The 23,469-nt window shown below is 43.6% G+C and overlaps 1 protein-coding gene across 1 annotated transcript in view; it reads right to left on the reverse strand.

The window, feature by feature from the left end:
* The window catches only part of RXFP2 (relaxin family peptide receptor 2), a 513,675-nt gene that overhangs the window by 45,288 nt on the left and 444,918 nt on the right, over positions 1-23,469 (reverse strand). The window contains exons 15-17 of the mRNA XM_069759002.1: positions 13,108-13,337; positions 8,699-9,109; positions 1,350-1,568 (exon numbers count right to left, since the gene is read on the reverse strand). Coding sequence (XP_069615103.1) covers positions 1,350-1,568; positions 8,699-9,109; positions 13,108-13,337 — 860 coding nt within the window. The remainder of the gene's footprint in view (positions 1-1,349; positions 1,569-8,698; positions 9,110-13,107; positions 13,338-23,469) is intronic.

The raw sequence follows: 23,469 nt of genomic DNA on the forward strand, positions 1-23,469 counted from the left end.
TGCCCGCTTTCTCATTCATATGTAATGCAGCGGCTTTCACGACCTTGCAATAAAGTGGCAGTGACCCAGGTTAATCCAACTTAAACGTCTTTATTTTGGCCACTTACAAAAATAACTCAAATTTTATCCTTCGGTTCGCAGCCGGATCGTCCATAGCAGTACGTATCCAATCTGTTAATGTGGGCAACTGCACCGCCGTATCACTCGTGGATGCGTCAATGGCATTGCCATCTCTGGCCTGTGTTCAGTCTCACACAGACCTGTCCTGCTTGCAAACAAAACACCAACACACTCAAATCTTAACTGAAAGTTTAAATGGGATTTGTGTGCTAGGGCTTTATAACCTTTTTCAGACTGATAGATCTCAATTACTTTGGGTCTCATTTGTTCACGAATTTCTTTGCATCGTGTGGCATGATGACTAGATTTAGAGAAGCTTCTGGTCTACTTCACTTTGTCAGACAGGTCCTATTTAAGTGATTTCTTGATTGAGAACAGATGTGGCAGTAATCAGATGTGCTTGTGGCCAGGGGAGTTGAGCTTAGCTTCTTAAATATGTGATAAACCACAGTTAATTTATGTTTTAAGTATTTATGGAGCCATTTTTAGATATATTTTGAGTCATTAATTGGATTAATGTAAGCATAACCACTTATTACTTTATTGATATTTATAAGACCATCTTTATGCACATGTTTTAAATGCTTTTATGTGTTAATAATAAAGTTATGTATTTGAATTATTTATGGTACGTGTAGTCTTTGTTTATGGGTTTAATAACTTGACTTGATGACAATAAACATATTGAGCCCCTGTCAACACACTGTCATTCATCAGTAATACATATTAGCAGATGGTTTGAAATTCAAATTCACTTATTTAGAAGAATTTTCCTCAAAAATTCGATTTGTGGAGAATAAATTTACTTAAAATTGCAATACTAGACAACCTCTAATTGCCCAGTGTATAACGCTCTGTGGTCTCCTAGGTGTTTATTGAAACTGTTTTGATGTCCATAATGTAAACACAGCCTTAATAATGTCTAAGTGACGCCAACCTATCTGGTTATGGGAAAACAAATGGTAACAAGCAGCATTTGGGTCTAATATTGAATTATTACAACAAGAAAGTGTACAAGAAAACATTTTGTATGGTGGACCACGGTACTTAAATTACTGGATTAAAGAGATTTGTCTTTATAAAAAGAAAAAAAAAAAATAATGGCTTGCTCTTCTCACAGGAAGCTTTTGTTCTCTCAGTAACTCATTTTACCTCTGTGATTATGACATGATTTACAGTATATTCAGCATGTTCGAAAAAAACAAGGTTTTTATTTTTACGTAGCTTACCAGGAATTTCCACACGAAATAGGGACAGAATTTTGAGAAGGAAAACAGGAATCCAGCACACGGCATCTGAAATAACTATAAAAAAAAATCTGTTGGCCACAGCGACGTCCATGTGGATGTGATTCTTGACCTTCGACGTCTGTAGAGTCGTCTTCTGTATTGAGCAGAACATACTGACATACGAAAAGACAATAATGATGAAAGCCACAAGGTTCACACCTGTTGGTGAATAGAGAAAAATGTAAGGAAAAATATGGGATCTAAAAAGAATGGTAATTATTCTACATAGCGTATGCGGCACCGATGAGAAATGCATAGTACAGTCCATATTAGGCCGGAGTCACACTTGCGAGTTCAATGCGAGAATCTCACGCGAGTCTCTCGCATCAAGTCCCGGCACTGCCGCCGGCACTCAGGACCGGAGTTTGCAACTGCATGTATTTTTATGCAGCCGCATGCTCCGGTCCCAAATGCCAGCGGCAGTGCCGAGACTTGATGTGTTATGATTAGGTAATTCAGAACCACAATGGACCTTGAAGTTCAGAGCACACAAAGTGACCTGACAATAACCAAAAGACATAGGACGAGCTCTGAGACGTGGGAACTCTGCTGACCGCAATCCCTAATCCTATCCAACCACACTAGAGGCAGCTGTGGATTGCGCCTAACGCTCCCTATGCAACTCGGCACAGCCTGAGAAACTAGCTAGGCCTAAGATAGAAAAATAAGCCTACCTTGCCTCAGAGAAATACCCCAAAGGAAAAGGCAGCCTCCCACATATAATGACTGTGAGTAGAGATGAAAATACAAACGCAGAGATGAAATAGATTTAGCAAAGTGAGGCCCAACTTACTGAACAGACCGAAGATAGGAAAAATAACTTTGCGGTCAACACAAAACCCTACAAACAACCACGCAGAGGGGCAAAAAGACCCTCCGCACCGACTAACGGTACGGAGGTGCTTCCTCTGCGTCCCAGAGCTTCCAGCAAGCAAGAAAAACCAATTAAGCAAGCTGGACAGAAAAAATAGCAAACAAAAATAACACAAGCAAAACTTAGTTTATGCAGAGCAGACAGGCCACAGGAACGATCCAGGAGGAAGCAAGATCAATACTAGAACATTGACTGGAGGCCAGGAGCAAAGCACTAGGTGGAGTTAAATAGAGCAGCACCTAACGACTTCACCACATCACCTGAGGAAGGAAACTCAGAAGCCGCAGTACCACTCACATCCACCAACAGAAGCTCATAGACAGAATCAGCCGAAGTACCACTTGTGACCACAGGAGGGAGCTCTGCCACAGAATTCACAACAGTACCCCCCCCTTGAGGAGGGGTCACCGAACCCTCACCAGAGCCCCCAGGCCGACCAGGATGAGCCATATGAAAGGCACGAACAAGATCGGCAGCATGGACATCAGAGGCAAAGACCCAGGAATTATCTTCCTGACCATAACCCTTCCACTTAACCAGATACTGGAGTTTCCGTCTCGAAACACGAGAATCCAAAATCTTCTCGACAATATACTCCAACTCCCCCTCCACCAAAACCGGGGCAGGAGGATCAACAGATGGAACCATAGGTGCCACGTATCTCCGCAACAATGACCTATGGAATACGTTATGGATGGAAAAAGAATCTGGAAGGGTCAAACGAAAAGACACAGGATTAAGAACCTCAGAAATCCTATACGGACCAATGAAACGAGGCTTAAACTTAGGAGAGGAAACCTTCATAGGAATATGACGAGATGACAACCAAACCAAATCCCCAACACGAAGTCGGGGACCCACACAGCGTCTGCGATTAGCGAAACGTTGAGCCTTCTCCTGGGACAAGGTCAAATTGTCCACTACATGAGTCCAAATCTGCTGTAACCTGTCCACCACCGTATCCACACCAGGACAGTCCGAAGACTCAACCTGCCCTGAAGAGAAACGAGGATGGAACCCAGAGTTGCAGAAAAACGGCGAAACCAAGGTAGCCGAGCTGGCCCGATTATTAAGGGCGAACTCAGCCAAAGGGAAGAAGGACACCCAATCATCCTGATCAGCAGAAACAAAGCATCTCAGATATGTTTCCAAGGTCTGATTGGTTCGTTCGGTCTGGCCATTAGTCTGAGGATGGAAAGCCGAGGAAAAAGACAAATCAATGCCCATCCTAGCACAAAAAGCTCGCCAAAACCTCGAAACAAACTGGGAACCTCTGTCAGAAACGATGTTCTCCGGAATGCCATGTAAACGAACCACATGCTGGAAGAACAATGGCACCAAATCAGAGGAGGAAGGTAATTTAGACAAGGGTACCAAATGGATCATCTTAGAGAAGCGATCACAAACCACCCAAATGACCGACATTTTTTGAGAGACGGGGAGATCCGAAATAAAATCCATAGAGATATGTGTCCAAGGCCTCTTCGGGACCGGCAAGGGCAAAAGCAACCCACTGGCACGAGAACAGCAGGGCTTAGCCCGAGCACAAATCCCACAGGACTGCACAAAATAACGCACATCCCGCGACAGAGACGGCCACCAAAAGGATCTAGCCACTAAATCTCTGGTACCAAAGATTCCAGGATGACCAGCCAACACCGAACAATGAACCTCAGAGATAACTTTATTCGTCCACCTATCAGGGACAAACAGTTTCTCCGCTGGGCAACGATCAGGTTTATTAGCCTGAAATTTTTGCAGCACCCGTCGCAAATCAGGGGAGATGGCAGACAAAATTACTCCCTCTTTGAGAATACCCGCCGGCTCAGACAAACCCGGAGAATCGGGCACAAAACTCCTAGACAGGGCATCCGCCTTCACATTTTTAGAGCCCGGAAGGTACGAAACCACAAAGTCAAAACGGGAGAAAAACAGCGACCAACGAGCCTGTCTAGGATTCAACCGTTTGGCAGACTCGAGATAAGTCAAGTTCTTGTGATCAGTCAACACCACCACGCGATGCTTAGCTCCTTCAAGCCAATGACGCCACTCCTCGAATGCCCACTTCATGACCAGCAACTCTCAATTGCCAACATCATAATTTCGCTCAGCAGGCGAAAACTTCCTGGAAAAGAAGGCGCATGGTTTCATCACCGAGCAATCAGAACTTCTCTGCGACAAAACAGCCCCTGCTGCAATTTCAGAAGCATCAACCTCGACCTGGAACGGAAGCGAAACATCTGGTTGACACAACACAGGGGCAGAAGAAAAACGACACTTTAACTCTTGAAAAGCTTCCACAGCAGCAGAAGACCAATTGACCACATCAGCACCCTTCTTGGTCAAATCGGTCAATGGTTTAGCAATACTAGAAAAATTACAGATGAAGCGACGATAAAAATTAGCAAAGCCCAGGAACTTTTGCAGACTCTTCAGAGATGTCGGCTGAGTCCAATCATAGATGGCCTGGACCTTAACAGGGTCCATCTCGAAGGGGAAAAAATGAACCCCAAAAATGAAACCTTCTGAACACCAAAGAGACACTTTGATCCCTTCACAAACAAAGAATTAGCACGCAGGACCTGGAACACCATTCTGACCTGCTTCACATGAGACTCCCAATCATCCGAGAAGACCAAAATATCATCCAAGAATACAATCAGGAATTTATCCAGGTACTCTCGGAAGATGTCATGCATAAAGGACTGGAACACCGATGGAGCATTGGCAAGTCCGAAAGGCATAACTAGGTACTCAAAATGGCCCTCGGGCATATTAAATGCAGTTTTCCATTCATCGCCCCGCTTAATACGCACAAGATTATACGCACCACGAAGATCTATCTTGGTGAACCAACTAGCCCCCTTGATCCGAGCAAACAAATCAGACAGCAGCGGCAAGGGGTACTGAAATTTGACCGTGATTTTATTTAGAAGGCGGTAATCTATACAAGGTCTCAGCGAACCATCCTTCTTGGCCACAAAAAAGAACCCCGCTCCCAATGGTGACGATGACGGGCGAATATGACCCTTCTCCAAGGACTCCTTCATGTAACTCCGCATAGCGGCGTGCTCAGGTACAGATAAATTAAACAGTCGACCTTTAGGAAACTTACTACCAGGAATCAAATCGATAGCACAATCACAATCCCTATGCGGAGGTAGGGCATTGGACTTGGGCTCATCAAATACATCCTGGTAATCAGACAAGAACTCTGGGACCTCAGAAGGGGTGGATGACGAAATAGACAGAAATGGGACATCACCATGTACCCCCTGACAACCCCAGCTGGACACAGACATTGATTTCCAATCTAGTACTGGGTTATGGACTTGTAGCCATGGCAACCCCAACACGACCACATCATGCAGATTATGCAACACCAGAAAGCGAATATCCTCCTGATGTACAGGAGCCATGCACATGGTCAGCTGGGTCCAGTACTGAGGCTTATTCTTGGCCAAAGGCGTAGCATCAATTCCTCTCAATGGAATAGGACACTGCAAGGGCTCCAAGAAAAACCCACAACGCCTAGCATACTCCAAGTCCATCAAATTCAGGGCAGCGCCTGAATCCACAAATGCCATGACAGAATAAGATGACAAAGAGCAGATCAAAGTAACGGACAAAAGAAATTTTGACTGTACCGTACCAATGGTGGCAGACCTAGCGAACCGCTTAGTGCGCTTAGGACAATCGGAGATAGCATGAGTGGAATCACCACAGTAGAAACACAGCCCATTCTGACGTCTGTGTTCTTGCCGTTCAACTCTGGTCAAAGTCCTATCGCACTGCATAGGCTCAGGTTTATGCTCGGATAATACCGCCAAATGGTGCACAGATTTACGCTCACGCAAGCGTCGACCGATCTGAATGGCCAAAGACATAGACTCATTCAGACCAGCAGGCATGGGAGCAGGCTTCAGAGAGACCCTTTCTGAAAATAGCTGCCAGCGCACCTTCATTCCATTGAGTGAGCACGGACCACTTTCTAAACTTCTGACAATAAATCTCTATCTCATCCTGACCCTGACACAGAGCCAGCAAATTTTTCTCTGCCTGATCCACCGAATTAGGTTCATCATACAGCAATCCGAGCGCCAGGAAAAACGCATCAATATTACATAATGCAGGATCTCCTGGCGCAAGGGAAAATGCCCAGTCTTGAGGGTCGCCACGTAATAAAGAAATAATGATCCTAACTTGTTGAACTGGGTCACCAGAGGAGCGAGGTTTCAAAGCCAGAAACAGTTTACAATTATTTTTGAAACTCAGAAATTTAGCTCTATCTCCAGAAAACAAATCAGGAATAGGAATTCTTGGTTCTAACATAGAATTCTGAACCACAAAGTCTTGAATATTTTGTACTCTTGCAGTGAGATGATCCACACATGAAGAAAGACCTTTAATGTCCATCACTACACCTGTGTCCTGAACCACCCAAATGTCTAGGGGAAAAAAAAGGCAAAACACAGTGCAAAGAAAAAAAAATGGTCTCAGAACTTCTTTTTTCCCTCTATTGAGAAGCATTAGTACTTTGGGCCTCCAGTACTGTTATGATTAGGTAATTCAGAACCACAATGGACCTTGAAGTTCAGAGCACACAAAGTGACCTGACAATAACCAAAAGACATAGGACGAGCTCTGAGACGTGGGAACTCTGCTGACCGCAATCCCTAATCCTATCCAACCACACTAGAGGCAGCCGTGGATTGCGCCTAACGCTCCCTATGCAACTCGGCACAGCCTGAGAAACTAGCTAGGCCTAAGATAGAAAAATAAGCCTACCTTGCCTCAGAGAAATACCCCAAAGGAAAAGGCAGCCTCCCACATATAATGACTGTGAGTAGAGATGAAAATACAAACGCAGAGATTAAATAGATTTAGCAAAGTGAGGCCCAACTTACTGAACAGACCGAAGATAGGAAAGATAACTTTGCGGTCAACACAAAACCCTACAAACAACCACGCAGAGGGGCAAAAAGACCCTCCGCACCGACTAACGGTACGGAGGTGCTTCCTCTGCGTCCCAGAGCTTCCAGCAAGCAAGAAAAACCAATTAAGCAAGCTGGACAGAAAAAATAGCAAACAAAAATAACACAAGCAAAACTTAGCTTATGCAGAGCAGACAGGCCACAGGAACGATCCAGGAGGAAGCAAGACCAATACTAGAACATTGACTGGAGGCCAGGAGCAAAGCACTAGGTGGAGTTAAATAGAGCAGCACCTAACGACTTCACCACATCACCTGAGGAAGGAAACTCAGAAGCCGCAGTACCACTCACATCCACCAACAGAAGCTCATAGACAGAATCAGCCGAAGTACCACTTGTGACCACAGGAGGGAGCTCTGCCACAGAATTCACAACATTGATGTACGAGACTCGCGTGAGATTCTCGCATTGAACTCACAAAGTGTGACCCTGGACTTATAGCAAGTCTGTCACCCACAAAATGCATATTCAACTAGCTGTACGGTAATATAGGGGACTTGGTCCCTATAGAAATAATGATTGCACACCCACACAGGGAACATAGGGGAATTGTGACAGTGTGAACTTTGCACACTGTCACGATTTAGTTACAATAACAACTGCAGACTTTTCATTTCATCATGCACAACTATTTTATGGCTGCTTTCCTGGTGGTCTGGAGTAGCGATAGGGTTTATTCTTTGCAATGATCGGACAAATTACTGGAAGCAGAGATATAGAAAACTCTACTGCTGTGATTAGATAGCTATGTGGTTCTCTCTGTAATGTTAGGGTCGCAAGACTAATTTTTTCTCATCCAAGAAAATTGGTGGTATTATGCTAATTACACTCGGATATGACTCTGATCATAGTTTGATCAGAGTGTGATCTGATTTTCTTGGATGTGAAGAATTAAAACTAAAAAATTATCCATCTTCTCATTTCAGTCTATTAAAATATGTACTGCACAGGGCATGTCCTACAAATGCGGTCCAATATTTTCATGGATGCACAGACATAAGTGGGCGAGTGCCATTCGATTATCGGCAGCAAATCGTGCATGCTGAGATTTTTTCCTCGGACCGACTCGGTCCAAGGAAAAAAATCGGATACATGCACTGCCTCATTAAATAACATTGGTTAAAGTGCTATCCTATGTTTTGACGAATAACACTCAGATCAAAATTACGGCCATCTGCACGAGCCCTAATTAGGCAGAGCACAAAAACGATATGCTTGGATGCTGCGGTTGTATGTGACGTCCCATAATGGTCCCAATTTTTGGACACCTATTCATACTGATTTTATGATATCTCATATTTTTCCATGGAGAAACCTTTTACATGGATGAGAGGTTATTCTTCAAAAGAAGCCAACAATGAAGTGTGACAAAACTAGTTAATCCATGAAATACAGCACTGTATCATGCAACTGCATCTCACCTAGAAATATTCCCAGAGAGTATCTTTTGCCCCCAGATTCTTCCACTTGATCGGGATATAGCGGGAAGCAAACTCCATTTTTTCCATAATAATTTCCAAAAAAGTCCTCATTCCAAAATGGAATCACAGCTATTACAAATCCAATCACCCAGATTAACATCAATGTCACAAGTGTCTGACGCCTGCCCGGCCGAATGTTGCTGAATGGAAATACAATGGCCAGGTACTTCTCCAATGTTAAATACGTCAGGAGCAGAACAGATACTTCTGTAGACAACATGGCTAGAAATCCAAGGCTTCGGCATTGCAGGCTTTCCATCCATATGAGTGCATATTTTTTGTATTGACCTCGATATTTGACATCGAATACCCCAATAAAAAAGAGATAAACTCCCATCAGACAATCGGCACCTATTGAACAAAAATGCAAGATGAGAAATACAGCATTGTAAGCAATGATAATATCAGTTCTAATATCTAATAATCGCGTAACAGAGTCACCAGGAGACACTCTACTAAGGTAAATGCTAAAATCATGATGGTATTTTTGGTCTCTGGAACATAGCCCTATTACTTGGCTAGGTTCTGTTGGCTGCAGTAGGGCAGTTACTTATGTTAAAGCATTTTTTTAGGAGACTATGGAGGAATTCACTAAATAAATAGAATAAAGCGCGCACTCTTAATAAACCTAGCTCATCTTGGGAAGCACCAACGCAGGTTCTCCATAGCTCATGCAAGTTTTTGGTGTAAATTATAGTAATTCTGTCCCTGCCCTTCCACTAAGCCATACCATTTTTTTTAGCAAAATAAGGGTAACATAACAAGATCAAATATGACTTTACCCCCACAATTGTGCTGCATGTACAAAGTACAGTATTGTATGGTGAGGCGGACATTGACAGTGAAGAGTTCCTCTGCAGCATTTGCGTTTCGCCCACCCGTTCTTTGTCAGGCCCCACATCTGTTCACACATTCATATTTACATGCATCCTTACATTAGGCACACATAAATAAAATAAGCACATAGTAATACATAATACAGGTGCATTTACACATTACGCATGCATATACAGACATGGACAAAAGTGTTGGCACGCTTGAAATTGTTCCAGAAATTGAAGTATTTCTCCCAGAAAATTATTGCAATTACACATGTTTTGTTATACACATTTGTATTTCCTTTGCGTGTATTGGAACAGCATAAAAAAAAACAAAGAAAAAAAGGCAAATAGGACATCATTTCATATAAACCCCCCAAAATGGGCCAGACAAAATTGTTAGCACCCTCAGCTTAATATTTGGTTGCACACCCTTTGGAAAAAATAGCTACAATCAATCACTTCCTATAACCATCAGCAAGCTTCTTGTACCTCTCAACTGGGATTTTGGACCACTCCTCTTTTGCAAACTGGTCCAGGTTTCTCATTTTGGAAAGGCACTTTCTTCCAACAGCATTTTGAAGAACTCCCCACAGGTATTTAATGCGATTTAGATCCGGACTCACTGCTGGTCACTTCAGAACTCTCCAGCGCTTTATTTACATCCATTTCTGGGTGCCTGTTGAAGTATGGTTGGGGTCATTGTACTGCTGAAAGACCCATGACTTTGGATTCAAACCCACCTTTCTGACGCTGGGCACCACATTGTGACCCAAAATTCATTGGTAATGCTCAGATTTCACAATCAAGGCACCCAGTGCCAGAGGCAGCAAATCAGCCCCCAAAACATATTTGAACATCCACCATATTTGACTGTAGGTACTGTGTTATTTTCTTTATAGGCCTAATTCAGTTTTTGGCAAACAGTAGAATGATGTGCTTTGCCAAAAAGCTTTATTTTAGTCGCAACAAGATGCCTTCCCAGAAGGATTTTGGCTTACTCAGACATTTTGGTCAACTGCGGTCTAGCGTTTTATGTCTCTGTGTCAGCAGTGGGTCTCCTGCCATAGTGTTTCATTTCATTGAAATGTCGATGGACAGTTCATGCTGACACTGATGCACCCTGAAGCTGCAGGACAGTTTGAATTTCTTTGGAACATGAATCGGGCTGCTTATCCACCATCCAGACTATCCTGCATTGCAATCTTTCATCAATTTTTCTCCGCTGTCCACGTCAGAGAGATTAGTTACAGTGCCACGGGTTGTAACTTGTTGATTATGTTGCGCACCATGGAAAAAATAACATTAAGATCTCTGGAGATGGACTTGTAACCTTGAGATTGTTGATATTGTTCACAAGTTTTTGTTCTCAAGTATTCAGACAGTTCTCGCCTTCTCTTTCTGTTCCCCATGCTTAGTGTAACACACACAGACACACAATGCAAAGATTGAGTCAACTTCTCTTTTTATCTGGTTTCAGGTGTGATTTTTATATTGTTAATGCCTGTATCTTGCCTCAGATGAGTTTGAACAAGCATCACATGCTTGGAACAGAGTTGTTTATCCACAATTTTGAAAAGGTGTCTACAATTTTGTCTGGATTATTTTGGGGGTTTTATGTGAAATTATGTATAATTTGCTTTTTTTTCCCTCTCTTTTTTGTGTTGTTCTAATACCCACAAAGGAACTAAACATGTGTATAACAAAATGTGTGTAATTGCAGTAATTTTCTGGGAGAAATACTTAATTTTGTGGAACAATTTCAAGGGTGCCAACACTTTTGGTCATGACTATATATTTACATATATAAATAAATTCGCAGGGCACTGGTATTCAGACATCAGCAATCCATGACATCCAAATGCATGCAATGTGTACCGCCTCCTGCCTGCCAATAACCAGGGTTCCTTCTTTATATCAACCAACCTGGCACAATGTCATTGCTGCATCATGATGCTCTAAGAATGTGATGATGGAATGGCCAATTCATATACTGTAGCAAATGCGTATGTCGGCAGATAGGAAGTAGTTCTTAGGGTTCCCGTCTGACAGCTATGGAATACGGATGTGACTGCTGGACTAGGGTCCTGTGAATCTCGCTCATATCTTCTATATTATGTGTATATACAGTGCAGACCAAAAAGTTTGGACACACCTTCTCATTTAAAGATTTTTCTGTATTTTTATGAATATGAAAATTGTACATTCACACTGAAGGCATCAAAACTATGAATTAACACATGTGGAATTATATACTTAACAAAAAAGTGTGAAACAACTGAAATTATGTCTTATATTCTAGGCTCTTCAAAGTAGCCACCTTTTGCTTTGATGACTGCTTTGCACACTCTTGGCATTCTGTTGATGACCTTCAAGAGGTAGTCAGCGGGAATGGTTTCCACTTCACAGGTGTGCCCTGTCAGATTTAATAAGTGGGTTTTCTTGCCTTATAAATGGGGTTGGGACCATCAGTTGTGTTGTGCAGAAGTCTGGTGGATACACAGCTGATAGTCCTACTGAATAGACTGTTAGAATTTGTATTATGGCAAGAAAAAAGCAGCTAAGTAAAGAAAAACGAGTGGCTATCTTTGTGCGACGCAGAAAAGGTGAACGGATAGACTCAACATGCCTGGTTCTTACCGTGAAACATGGAGGAGGTGTGATGGTGTGGGGGTGCTTTGCTGGTGACACTGTTGTGGATTTATTCAAAATTGAAGGCATACTGAACCAGCATGGCTACCACAGCATTTTGTAGCGGCATGCTATTCCATCCGGTTTGCGTTTAGTTGGTCCATCATTTATTTATCAACAGGACAATGACCCCAAACACATCTCCAGGCTGTGTAGGGGCTATTTGACCAAGAAGGAGAGTGATGGGGTGCTACGCCAGATGACCTGGCCTCCACAGTCATCAGACCTGAACCCAATCGAGATGGTTTGGGGTGAGGTGGACCGCAGAGTGAACGCAAAAGGGCCAACAAGTGCTAAGAATCTCTGGGAACTCCTTCAAGATTGTTGGAAGACCATTCCCGGTGACTACCTCGAAGCTCATAAAGAGAATGCCAAGAGTGTGCAAAGCAGTCATCAAAGCAAAAGGTGGCTACTTTGAAGAACCTAGAATATAAGACATAATTTCAGTTGTTTCACACTTTTTTGTTAAGTACATAATTCCACATGTGATAATTTTGATGCCTTCAGTGTGAATTTACAATTTTCATATTCATGAAAATACAGAAAAATCTTTAAATGAGAAGGTGTGTCCAAACTTTTGGTATGTTCTGCATATATCTATACTATTTTTTTAGGGGGGGGGGGGGGGGAGTTAAAAAAAAATCCCACTTTGTTTCATCAGATGGGCTGTTTTCAAAAGTGGTTCCCCCAGATTAATAGTTCATTAATGTAATGCATGCTAGTTCTTCTGGTCAACTTTGTGATTACATTTTTATTTCTCCTGAAAGACCTTCATTCACATTTTGTTCTAATTTGCAAGATATTTTACATTCCATTTCAAGGTGACAAATATTTACTTACAGCATAAAATCTTTATAGACATTGTATGCGTCTTGTTCTCTGACTGAATAAATGATCTCATTCCGATTACAAAGATATTTCCGAAACAAGTGATGCAGGCTATTACCCAGACAAAAACCCGAAGGATGGTATTTGCCAGGAGGTTTTCAAATGAAGATATCCCATCTGTAAATGGTGTACATACCCGGACATGAGGCGCAAAAGAACAATAGCGAAATTTTTTAAAGTATCTTAAAAGAAAAAGAAAAATGAATATTAAAATTAAATTCTACCTATTCAAATCACACAATATTTAAACAGATAAAATATTGAGGAGCATGCATTGTCACAGCATGCCATTAATGGTGGGTTGTAAGTTTGGGAACCCACAATTTACATGGATGCAGGACATTGCAAACTACAAGAACCTGAAGACACAGTATTAGGGGACTATAATCGCAGAGCTTGTACCAAAGTGTTTTTCCCCTGGATTTTTTTGTTTTTGGGCTTTGATTTTTTTCCTCAACTTACTCCAAAAGCCATAACGTTTTTATTTTCAATAAATGTAAATGTATGAAGGTTTGTTATTTGCATGACAAGCTGTAGTTTTGATTGACATCATTCATTTTGTCATACAATGTACTGTAAAACAGAAAAAAAATTCCAAGTAGGATAAAAAGGTAAAAAAAAGCAATTCCACCATTGTTTTTTGAGTTTGGTTTTTCACAGAGTTTATTGCACAGTAAAAGTGTCACAGGGGCGCATTTATAAGAATATTTCCAGGCAGGAGCGTCTTTTTTAACACATCCAATTGTGGAACTTATTTTTATTATAAGATCTATTAATTAACATGCAGTTTGTTTGTGGGAAAACCCATTTTTTGTTCTGAAAAATTCATATTTAAAAAAGAAAAACATTTTTTGTAACATTTTCATTTTTCAATTGATGGAGCTGTGTTAGGCCTTGTGTTTTTGTGTGTTGAACCAACATATTTATTGATACCAATTTGGGACACAACATTTTGATCACTTTTTTGTTTCATTTTTTAGATACCGTATATTTTGAGCTATAGGACACACCAAACCAAAAGACACACCTACATTTTACGCTACATTCACATTTGCGTTGTTGGGCGCAGCGTCGTCGACGGATACCGTTGCATGCGTCATGCGCCCCTATCTTTAACATGGGGGGCGCATGGACATGCGCCGGTATGCGTTGTCAAGTGTTGTACGATGCATGCGTCATTTAGGTGCACCAGACAGGGCGTGCCTGGCGCTACATGTAGCGTTTTCGCCAAATTTCCTGTACTTTCCTATTTTAGGACAACGCATGCATCAAAAAACGCTGCGTTGTGTATATGCGTTTTGGGTTGCGTCGACGACGCTGCGCCCAACAACGCAAATGTGAATGTAGCATTAGAGGAGGCAAACAGGAAACAAATTCTGAAGCAAAAAATGTGGTAAAATATTTAAAAACAAAAACATGCCTGATGACATTGTTATAGGGAAGATCTGCTGCTAGAGGGTCACAGTTTGTGCAACACTCTTGGGGACAGCAGTTTTGCACAACCTGTGTGGCTGTGCAGCTATTGCCAAACTACAGCTCCCATCATCCCAACCTGTCCAAGCATGATTGGAGTTGTAGTTTTACAGCAGCTGCATGGCCACTATGATATGTGGCCCTGCAGTGGAATTGAAAAAAAAGGAGGCTCATAAAAACTCCTGATTTGCATGAGCCTCCTTTTTTAAATTGCATGCTAGGGCTGCCTTTGCCATGGGCGGTACTTGCGCTCATTCATGTCCCGACGTTCTCTAGCAAAATGGTGCTGGGGGCGGCACATGCTCATATTAACCTCTGGCGTTCTCCAGCAAAATGGTGGCTGGGCCTGCGCAGTTTGGTATTTGGGATCAATGATGATGTGGCACCCCTAGGGGTATTTGCCACAAAAATAGTTACTGACAATAAATACAAATACTAAGATAGCAAAACTGCACTACCACCTCCGGCCAGAAGGGGGAGCTCCAGAGACTCCCCTTGATCCATTCTGGTCTGAGAGAAGAAATGGCAGTTGGGCTAAGGAGCTGATAGTGAGAGGTCATACAGCTGAATTTCTAACAGCCCTATGACGGTTTCCAGGCCCAAATCACCGGCCTGAGGAGAAGAGGGACAGAGAAAAAGGACATTGTGAGAACCGGGTAGCATTAATCACTACCCAGAACAGGCGCAAAGATGGATACCGGATCCGTGGCTGTATTCATTATATATAATACAGCAACCGGAAAAACGTGAGGTGATATCAGCTTCACTAGGGCCGGACGCAGCAACAGACACAGAGTTCAGCGGTACTCCCGGAGGGGGTAAGCCGATAAAAGGACTCGGGTTGCCCGTCGAACCAGGACCCGGAGGGGACAGATTGGGCCGGCAGCCAGTTCACATACAGCAGCAGGGCCACACAGAAATTGCGTACAATAAGAGGCGAAGACCCCGGCAGGGTCAAAGTAACTCAGAGTTCCCATACAGACTCCGGTGACAGGACAGGTTGTAAATCCCTTTATGTTGAAGTAAATTGGTTAAACGTTTCAGTGCCTCAGTCTTTCATTTGGACAATAGCCAATATCCAGGATCGGGATCATCACCGCTGGGAGAACCTGCTGCTGATCAAGTAAGTGCCTGTTCCCTCACGATACCCCTTACACAGTGCATTGCCTGAGGCCACAGCACCGGGTCAAGCCACCCGTGACATCCCCCTCAAGAGACAGACCCCATCGGTCCGGTGCTGGGTATCCCGGTCTCCTGGGCGTCACAATTGGCGTCACGAACAGGATTCAGCCAGCCCGTATACCGGGTATTGTGTGCCGTGATTGGAGCCCAAAACTGTGAAAACTTGGATGAAAAATCTTGAAAATTGACTTTATTAAAGAAAATTCCATTTCCCGTTGAAAACTATTGAAAGTGACTTTTCCCCATTGGTTATAATGGAGTAAAGATGGCCGCCATCCCCTGAGGTAATCACCTCATAACCGTTAAGCACGAGACTGTTAATTGAGCTATGCCATTACCTGAGCCCCAGTCTAACTGAAAAACTTCAGAATCCGCCATTACAGAGCGCGCGGCGGGCGGGAGCAGCAGGGGGCGTGTCATTGTGGGCGGCACCAAGCTGAGCGCTCTGACGTCAGAGCAAGGGGAAAACCAATCCTGCTGCGGAACGAATCTACACTATCCCGACGGAAGCGGAGGACCGGAAGGGTCCGGATTAACTAAGGGGGCACAGTATGTCGCAGCACGGAGACGCCGCAGCACCCGGCGATGCTAATGCAGCTGAAAGACAGAGTGTCGATAGAGAGTCCGGTAGCGCAGCGGTGCAAGGAGTGGCGCCAATCATGCCGGTGCTGATACCATATACCCCGGGTGGCCCGTGGCTTCCAATGTATGAAGGTGAGCCTAATACCCTTGATGATTTCAGAGAAAAGATGCTGGCCCATTTTAACATGTTCCCCGTGGGTGAAGTTCAGCGTGTTAGTCTCCTGATGATGCAATTAAGTGGCCATGCTAAGCGAGAAGTCACAGCATGGGCAGCTGATCTAAAAGGCACTGTTGAACGCATATTTGCTGGATTAAAAGCTACATTTGAAACCACTGCCAGCAGCAAAGCTAAACTACGATTCTTTAATTGCAAACAAAAAGTTAATGAGGGCGTGAGAGACTTTGCCTTAAACCTGCAGGAAGCCCTTAAATCACTTACACTGGCTGAACCCATTTTTAACACCGGAGCGGATAAACTGCTAAGAGATCAATTTATTGAGGGACTCTACACCCCTTCTCACCGGGGGCATGTGAGCATGCTTGTTTTTAAGAACCCTGAAGTGACATTTGCCCAATTAAAGGAGAGCGCTATACGTCTCCAGCTGGCAGAGGCACCTCGGGATCAGGAGCCTGCGCAACCCATGGCAGAGGCTCCTCAACAAAAGCTTGACTCTTTAACTAATGTTGTTGCTTCAATGGCTAAAACCATGCAGGAGATGAGAGGACCCAAGATGGAGTTGTCAAACCGCAGAGAAGATGTTCCATGGATGAGACCCCGGAGATACCCGACATGGAGAGGACGACCCCGCGACCGCTACCAACCGGATGGACAGCCCATTTGCCGCCGTTGCCAGCAGCCAGGCCACTTTGCACGAGATTGTGATTTAAACGGGAATCTCCTGGGAATGCGGGCCGCTTCGCAGGAATGAACTTTCAAGGCCCAACACCCTGGCACGACAGGTACATCGGAGGACGACCCATCATCCCTATCGTGCTGGACGGAATGCCCCTCAACGCTTTGCTGGACACAGGTTCCCAGATTTCATCTATACCGTATATCCTTTATAAGAGGTACTGGGCTGATGCAGATATTGATAAAGGGCCCTCTGATGTTGAACTAGATATATGGGCCAGTAATGATAAGTTGGTACCGAAACTAGGATTTAGGGAGATGACCATAAAGATTGGTAAAGTAGAATTGAAGAAACAGGGTATAATTGTTGTTGATGTTGACCGGCGGAACTGTGAACCAACTGTATTGATAGGAATGAATGTGTTAGAGAACTGCTTTTCCGAAGTCATTTCTGTCTTACAGCAAATTGCTGAAACTGCCCAATCCTGCCAGCAGAGAGTTCTCCGGAGGGAAATAAAAGTATTGATGTTAAGGCAACAGGTAGAAGTTGCAGGTGGAGAAATCGGCAGTGGAGGGTAAGTGATCCAACGTCTATTGTAATCCCACCAAAAACAGAAATGCTGGTATGGTGTAGAGCAGCCATTGGTACTAAGGGACGAGATTATCAAGCCTTAATAGAACCAGTGTACACCGACAGCAGGCCCACTATACTCCCAGCACGAGGGGTAGTCGAGGTACACCGAGGACGGGTGCCGGTACGACTTTTGAACTGTGGAGAGGAAGAGGTCACTTTGCCAAGGTATGCTACAGTGGCAAAGCTATATACTGTTGACAACAATGCCATCACAACCATTGAGCCCTTAGAACCAACCTGTCAGGTGGAAGGCAACGGCTCAGATGGAGAACTGGAGGATTGGTGCCAACAGCTACACGTGGGCATAAAATCAACACCTACCCATCAAAAACAGGGGGTGTATAGGCTAGTGACGGAATATGAACAAGTCTTCAGTAAACACCCATTGGACTTCGGACGGATAGAAGGGGTAGAACACACAATCCCCACCGGTGACCATCCCCCAATAAAAGAAAGATATAGACCCATACCGCCCGCTCACTATCAATGTGCAAAAGATATGCTGAGGGAGATGAAACAGGCTGGGGTAATAAGAGACAGCTGTAGCCCCTGGGCGGCCCCTTTAGTGATTGTCAAAAAAAAAGACGGAACCATGAGAATGTGCGTAGACTACCGGCAGATTAATAACATCACCCATAAAGACGCCTACCCCTTGCCTAGGATAGAAGAGTCCTTGACTGCTTTGAAATCTGCTAATTATTTTTCCACCTTAGACTTAACAAGCGGGTATTGGCAAGTCCCTGTGGCTGAGAGAGATAAGGAAAAGACGGCATTCACCACACCAATGGGTCTATGTGAATTTAATCGCATGCCGTTCGGACTCTGCAATGCATCCGGTACCTTCCAGCGGCTGATGGAATGCTGCCTCGGACACAAGAACTTCGAGACCGTCCTCCTGTACCTAGATGATGTGATCGTCTACTCAAAGACTTACGAACAACACTTAAAAGACCTGGCAGAAGTGTTCGAAGCCTTATCCAGGTATGGCATGAAAATCAAGCCATCCAAATGTCACCTTCTCAAGCCAAAGGTACAGTACCTGGGACACATCGTGAGTTCGGAGGGAGTAGCACCGGATCCCGAGAAAATAACCGCCATAAGGGATTGGCCGAGACCTACCAGCGCAAAAGAAGTGAGGCAATTCCTGGGATTGGTGGGTTACTATCGCAGATTTATAAAAGGATTTACCAAGTTGGCAGCACCCTTGCAAGACGCCTCGGTAGGGCAGACGAAGAAACCTTCAAACCGAAACCCTCCTTTCCAGTGGAACGACGAAAGGGAAGACTCCTTTGAACAACTAAAGAAGGCACTAACCGGAGAGGAGGTTCTGGCATACCCAGATTACCATCAGCCTTTCATCCTCTACACCGATGCCAGTAATGTGGGACTAGGAGCGGTGCTGTCACAAAAGCAAGAAGGTCGGGAGAAAGTCATCGCCTTTGCAAGTAGAAAGCTCCGGCCTACTGAAAGAAATCCAGAAAATTATAGCTCCTTCAAATTGGAACTACTGGCAGTAGTTTGGGCTGTGACTGAACGTTTCAAACACTATCTGGCCGCTGCAGAATTTATTGTCTATACTGACAACAATCCGTTGACCCACCTGGACACAGCCAAATTAGGTGCGTTAGAACAGCGATGGATAGCCCGGTTATCTAATTACAACTTCAAGATCAAGTATCGAGCAGGTCGCAAGAATGGAAATGCCGATGCCCTATCCCGGATGCCACACTTGAGAGATGTAGAAGAAGAAACGGGGGAGCTTGAAGAAATTGAACTATCAGCCTTCCATCATCCCAAGGCAAAATATCATCAGTCAAGTACCTATCAGAAACAACAAGAGGTGAATTTTAATCCGTTAGCACACCATAGATGGGCTGACACCCAAGACAGCAATCCGGCTGTGAAGTTGGTGAAGGAACTGTTAACTGAGCAAAGTGCATATCCCGATGAGGATGCCCCAGAAGAGACGCATCAACTCTGGAAAGAGAGAGGCAAAATGTTCCTGTATCAAGGGAAGCTCTGTAGAAGGTACACCAATCCGAAAACACATGAATTGGTTTGGCAGATTATCGTGCCTAAACAAGATGTCAAGATGGTCCTCGAAGCTTACCATAATGGTGCTGGTCACTTCGGTTGGAAAAAGTTAGAAGTACTTCTAAGAGAAAGATTTTATTGGGTCGGGATGAGAAAATCAATCGAACAGTGGTGCAGAAATTGTGGCCCGTGCAACCTCAGAAGAAACGATCACAAGAATCAAAGAGCACCACTGCAGCCCATAATCACCAAACAACCACTTGAACTTGTAGCCATAGACCACGTGAAGTTAATACCAAGCCGGTCCGGCTATGTCTATGCCTTGACCATCGTGGACCATTATTCACGCTTCTTGGTAGTAGTACCCGTAAAAGATCTGACAGCAAAAACAGCAGCCAAAGCGTTCCAAACGTACTTTTGTAGACCCCATGGATATCCGGAACAGGTTCTCACCGACCAAGGTACAGCCGTTGAATCAGAGATCTTCAGAGAATTCTGTAATATGTATGGTTGCAAAAAGATCCGGACGACGGCCTATCATCCACAAACAAACGGCTTATGCGAGAAGATGAACCATATTGTAATAGACCTACTAAAGACTTTACCTGAGACAGAAAGGAATCAATGGCCAGAGAAATTGCCTGACTTGGTGGATCTGTATAATCATGTCCCGGTGAGCTCCACCAACTGCACCCCAGCTTACCTTATGCGTGCAAGACCCGGCCAATTACCAATCGATCTAGAAATGGGAATTCTGAAACCAGACGCTGAAGTTCAAGACTCCAATTGGGATATCATACGGCAAAAGCAGTATCGCCAAGTGCAAGAGAGTGTGGAAAGAAGCCTTCAGCAAACTAGAGAAAGACAAGAGCGAACTTTCAACCAGAATGCTCTAGCGACCCCATTAAGACCGGGTGACCAAGTGCTCAAGAGAAATCGTCGAACCAATAAACTGGACAATCAGTGAGCAGCCGTACCCTACACAGTTTTACCAACAAGAGTGGATAATCCTAAAATGTGTCTCATTAGCAAAAACGGAGGCTTAACATCTGTACTAGTGTCAAGAGACAATCTTAAATTATGTCCGGAAGCATTGAAAGAGCCAGACGTTGTCTAGCCAGAACCAGAAGTTATTCAACCCATACAGGTTCAACCAGTAAAGGAAAAAGAAGAGGAAGTGTATCACACCTGTATAGGAGACTTTCCCAAAACCCTACTAACATACCATGGTGCAGTAGTGGTTCCCATGGTGGCCTTTTACCCAACACCGAACCCAATACCAGAAGTCCCAAGACAGGAAGAGGCTGACCCCATACTACAGGAGGTTCCAGGCCAGGAAGAACATATTCCTGGTCAGAGTAATCCCATTCACGGTGGACTTGCCAACTCCATAGTCGTGGAATTATCTTTAGCAGAGCAGGCAGATACTACATCCGCAGTAGACAGTAGTACACCACATGAAGAGACACCACTATTACGTAGATCACAGCGTAGTACCCAGGGTCAATTACCGGCCAGGTATGCAGATTACCAACTATAAAGCTCATAATGTGAATTGTACAGGTCCTTCTCAAAAAATTAGCATATAGTGTTAAATTTCATTATTTACCATAATGTAATGATTACAATTAAACTTTCATATATTATAGATTCATTATCCACCAACTGAAATTTGTCAGGTCTTTTATTGTTTTAATACTGATGATTTTGGCATACAACTCCTGATAACCCAAAAAACCTGTCTCAATAAATTAGCATATCAAGAAAAGGTTCTCTAAACGACCTATTACCCTAATCTTCTGAATCAACTAATTAACTCTAAACACATGCAAAAGATACCTGAGGCTTTTATAAACTCCCTGCCTGGTTCATTACTCAAAACCCCCATCATGGGTAAGACTAGCGACCTGACAGATGTCAAGAAGGCCATCATTGACACCCTCAAGCAAGAGGGTAAGACCCAGAAAGAAATTTCTCAACAAATAGGCTGTTCCCAGAGTGCTGTATGAAGGCACCTCACTGGTAAGTCTGTTGGAACGAAACAATGTGGCAGAAAACGCTGTACAACGAGAAGAGGAGACCGGACCCTGAGGAATATTGTGGAGAAGGACCGATTCCAGACCTTGGGGAACCTGAAGAAGCAGTGGACTGAGTCTGGTGTGGAAACATCCAGAGCCACCGTGCACAGGCGTGTGCAGGAAATGGGCTACAGGTGCCGCATACCCCAGGTAAAGCCACTTTTGAGCTACAGAGAAGCAGCACTGGACTGTTGCTAAGTGGTCCCAAGTACTTTTTTCTGATGAAAGCAAATTTTGCATGTCATTCGGAAATCAAGGTGCCAGAGTCTGGAGGAAGACTGGGGAGAAGGAAATGCGAAAATGCCTGAAGTCCAGTGTCAAGTACCCACAGTCAGTGATGGTGCCATGTCAGCTGCTGGTGTTGGTCCACTGTGTTTCATCAAGGGCAGGGTCAATGCAGCTAGCTATCAGTAGATTTTGGAGCACTTCATGCTTCCATCAGCTGAAATGCTTTATGGAGATGAAGATTTCATTTTTCAGCACGACCTGGCACCTGCTCACAGTGCCAAAACCACTGGTAAATGGTTTACTGACCATGGTATTACTGTGCTCAATTGGCCTGCCAACTCTCCTGACCTGAACCCCATAGAGAATCTGTGGGATATTGTGAAGAGAAAGTTGAGAGACGCAAGACCCAACACTCTGGATGAGCTTAAGGCCGCTATTGAAGCATCCTGGGCCTCCATAACATCTCAGCAGTGTCACAGGCTGATTGCCTCCATGCCACGCCGCATTGAAGCAGTCATTTCTGCCAAAGGATTCCCGACCAAGTATTGAGTGCATAACTGAACATTATTATTTGTTGGTTTTTTTGTTTGTTATTAAAAAACACTTTTATTTGATTGGATGGGTGAAATATGCTAATTTATTGAGACAGGTTTTTTGGGTTATCAGGAGTTGTATGCCAAAATCATCAGTATTAAAACAATAAAAGACCTGACAAATTTCAGTTGGTGGATAATGAATCTATAATATATGAAAGTTTAATTGTAATCATTACATTATGGTAAATAATGAAATTTAACACTATATGCTAATTTTTTGAGAAGGACCTGTATATATGTTATGCCGTATATAGTTAAACAGAAAATGTAGTATAGTCATTGTTATCAGTCTGCAACGTTTAAGCCCTTTGCCTACAGAGACTTGTCTGTATGAACTTCTTGCATATTCTTGAACTTGTTATCAGCCCGGAGGCACTAAATCAAAGCTCCGGAAAGGCTGCTTTTTGAACTTTGCTTTTTGCTCTTTTTGAACTTTCTTTAAACTTTATATTGACAACTCTGTTGGAAAAATGGAACTAAATTCCTGGACACAAAGTGCAGTGCCTTTCCTAGTACCTTCAAGGATAGGACTGTATTAATGGACGCTATTTGAAGTGACTTTTTACAGAACTCTATTTTTGTTTCCTTGAGTGATTTTTGTAACTTTTCATTTTTAAGACTCTGTATATATTAATTGTTATGTCAAAATGTTAT

This window comes from Ranitomeya imitator, chromosome 3 (assembly GCF_032444005.1).
Source record: "Ranitomeya imitator isolate aRanImi1 chromosome 3, aRanImi1.pri, whole genome shotgun sequence".
Lineage (NCBI taxonomy): Eukaryota > Metazoa > Chordata > Amphibia > Anura > Dendrobatidae > Ranitomeya > Ranitomeya imitator.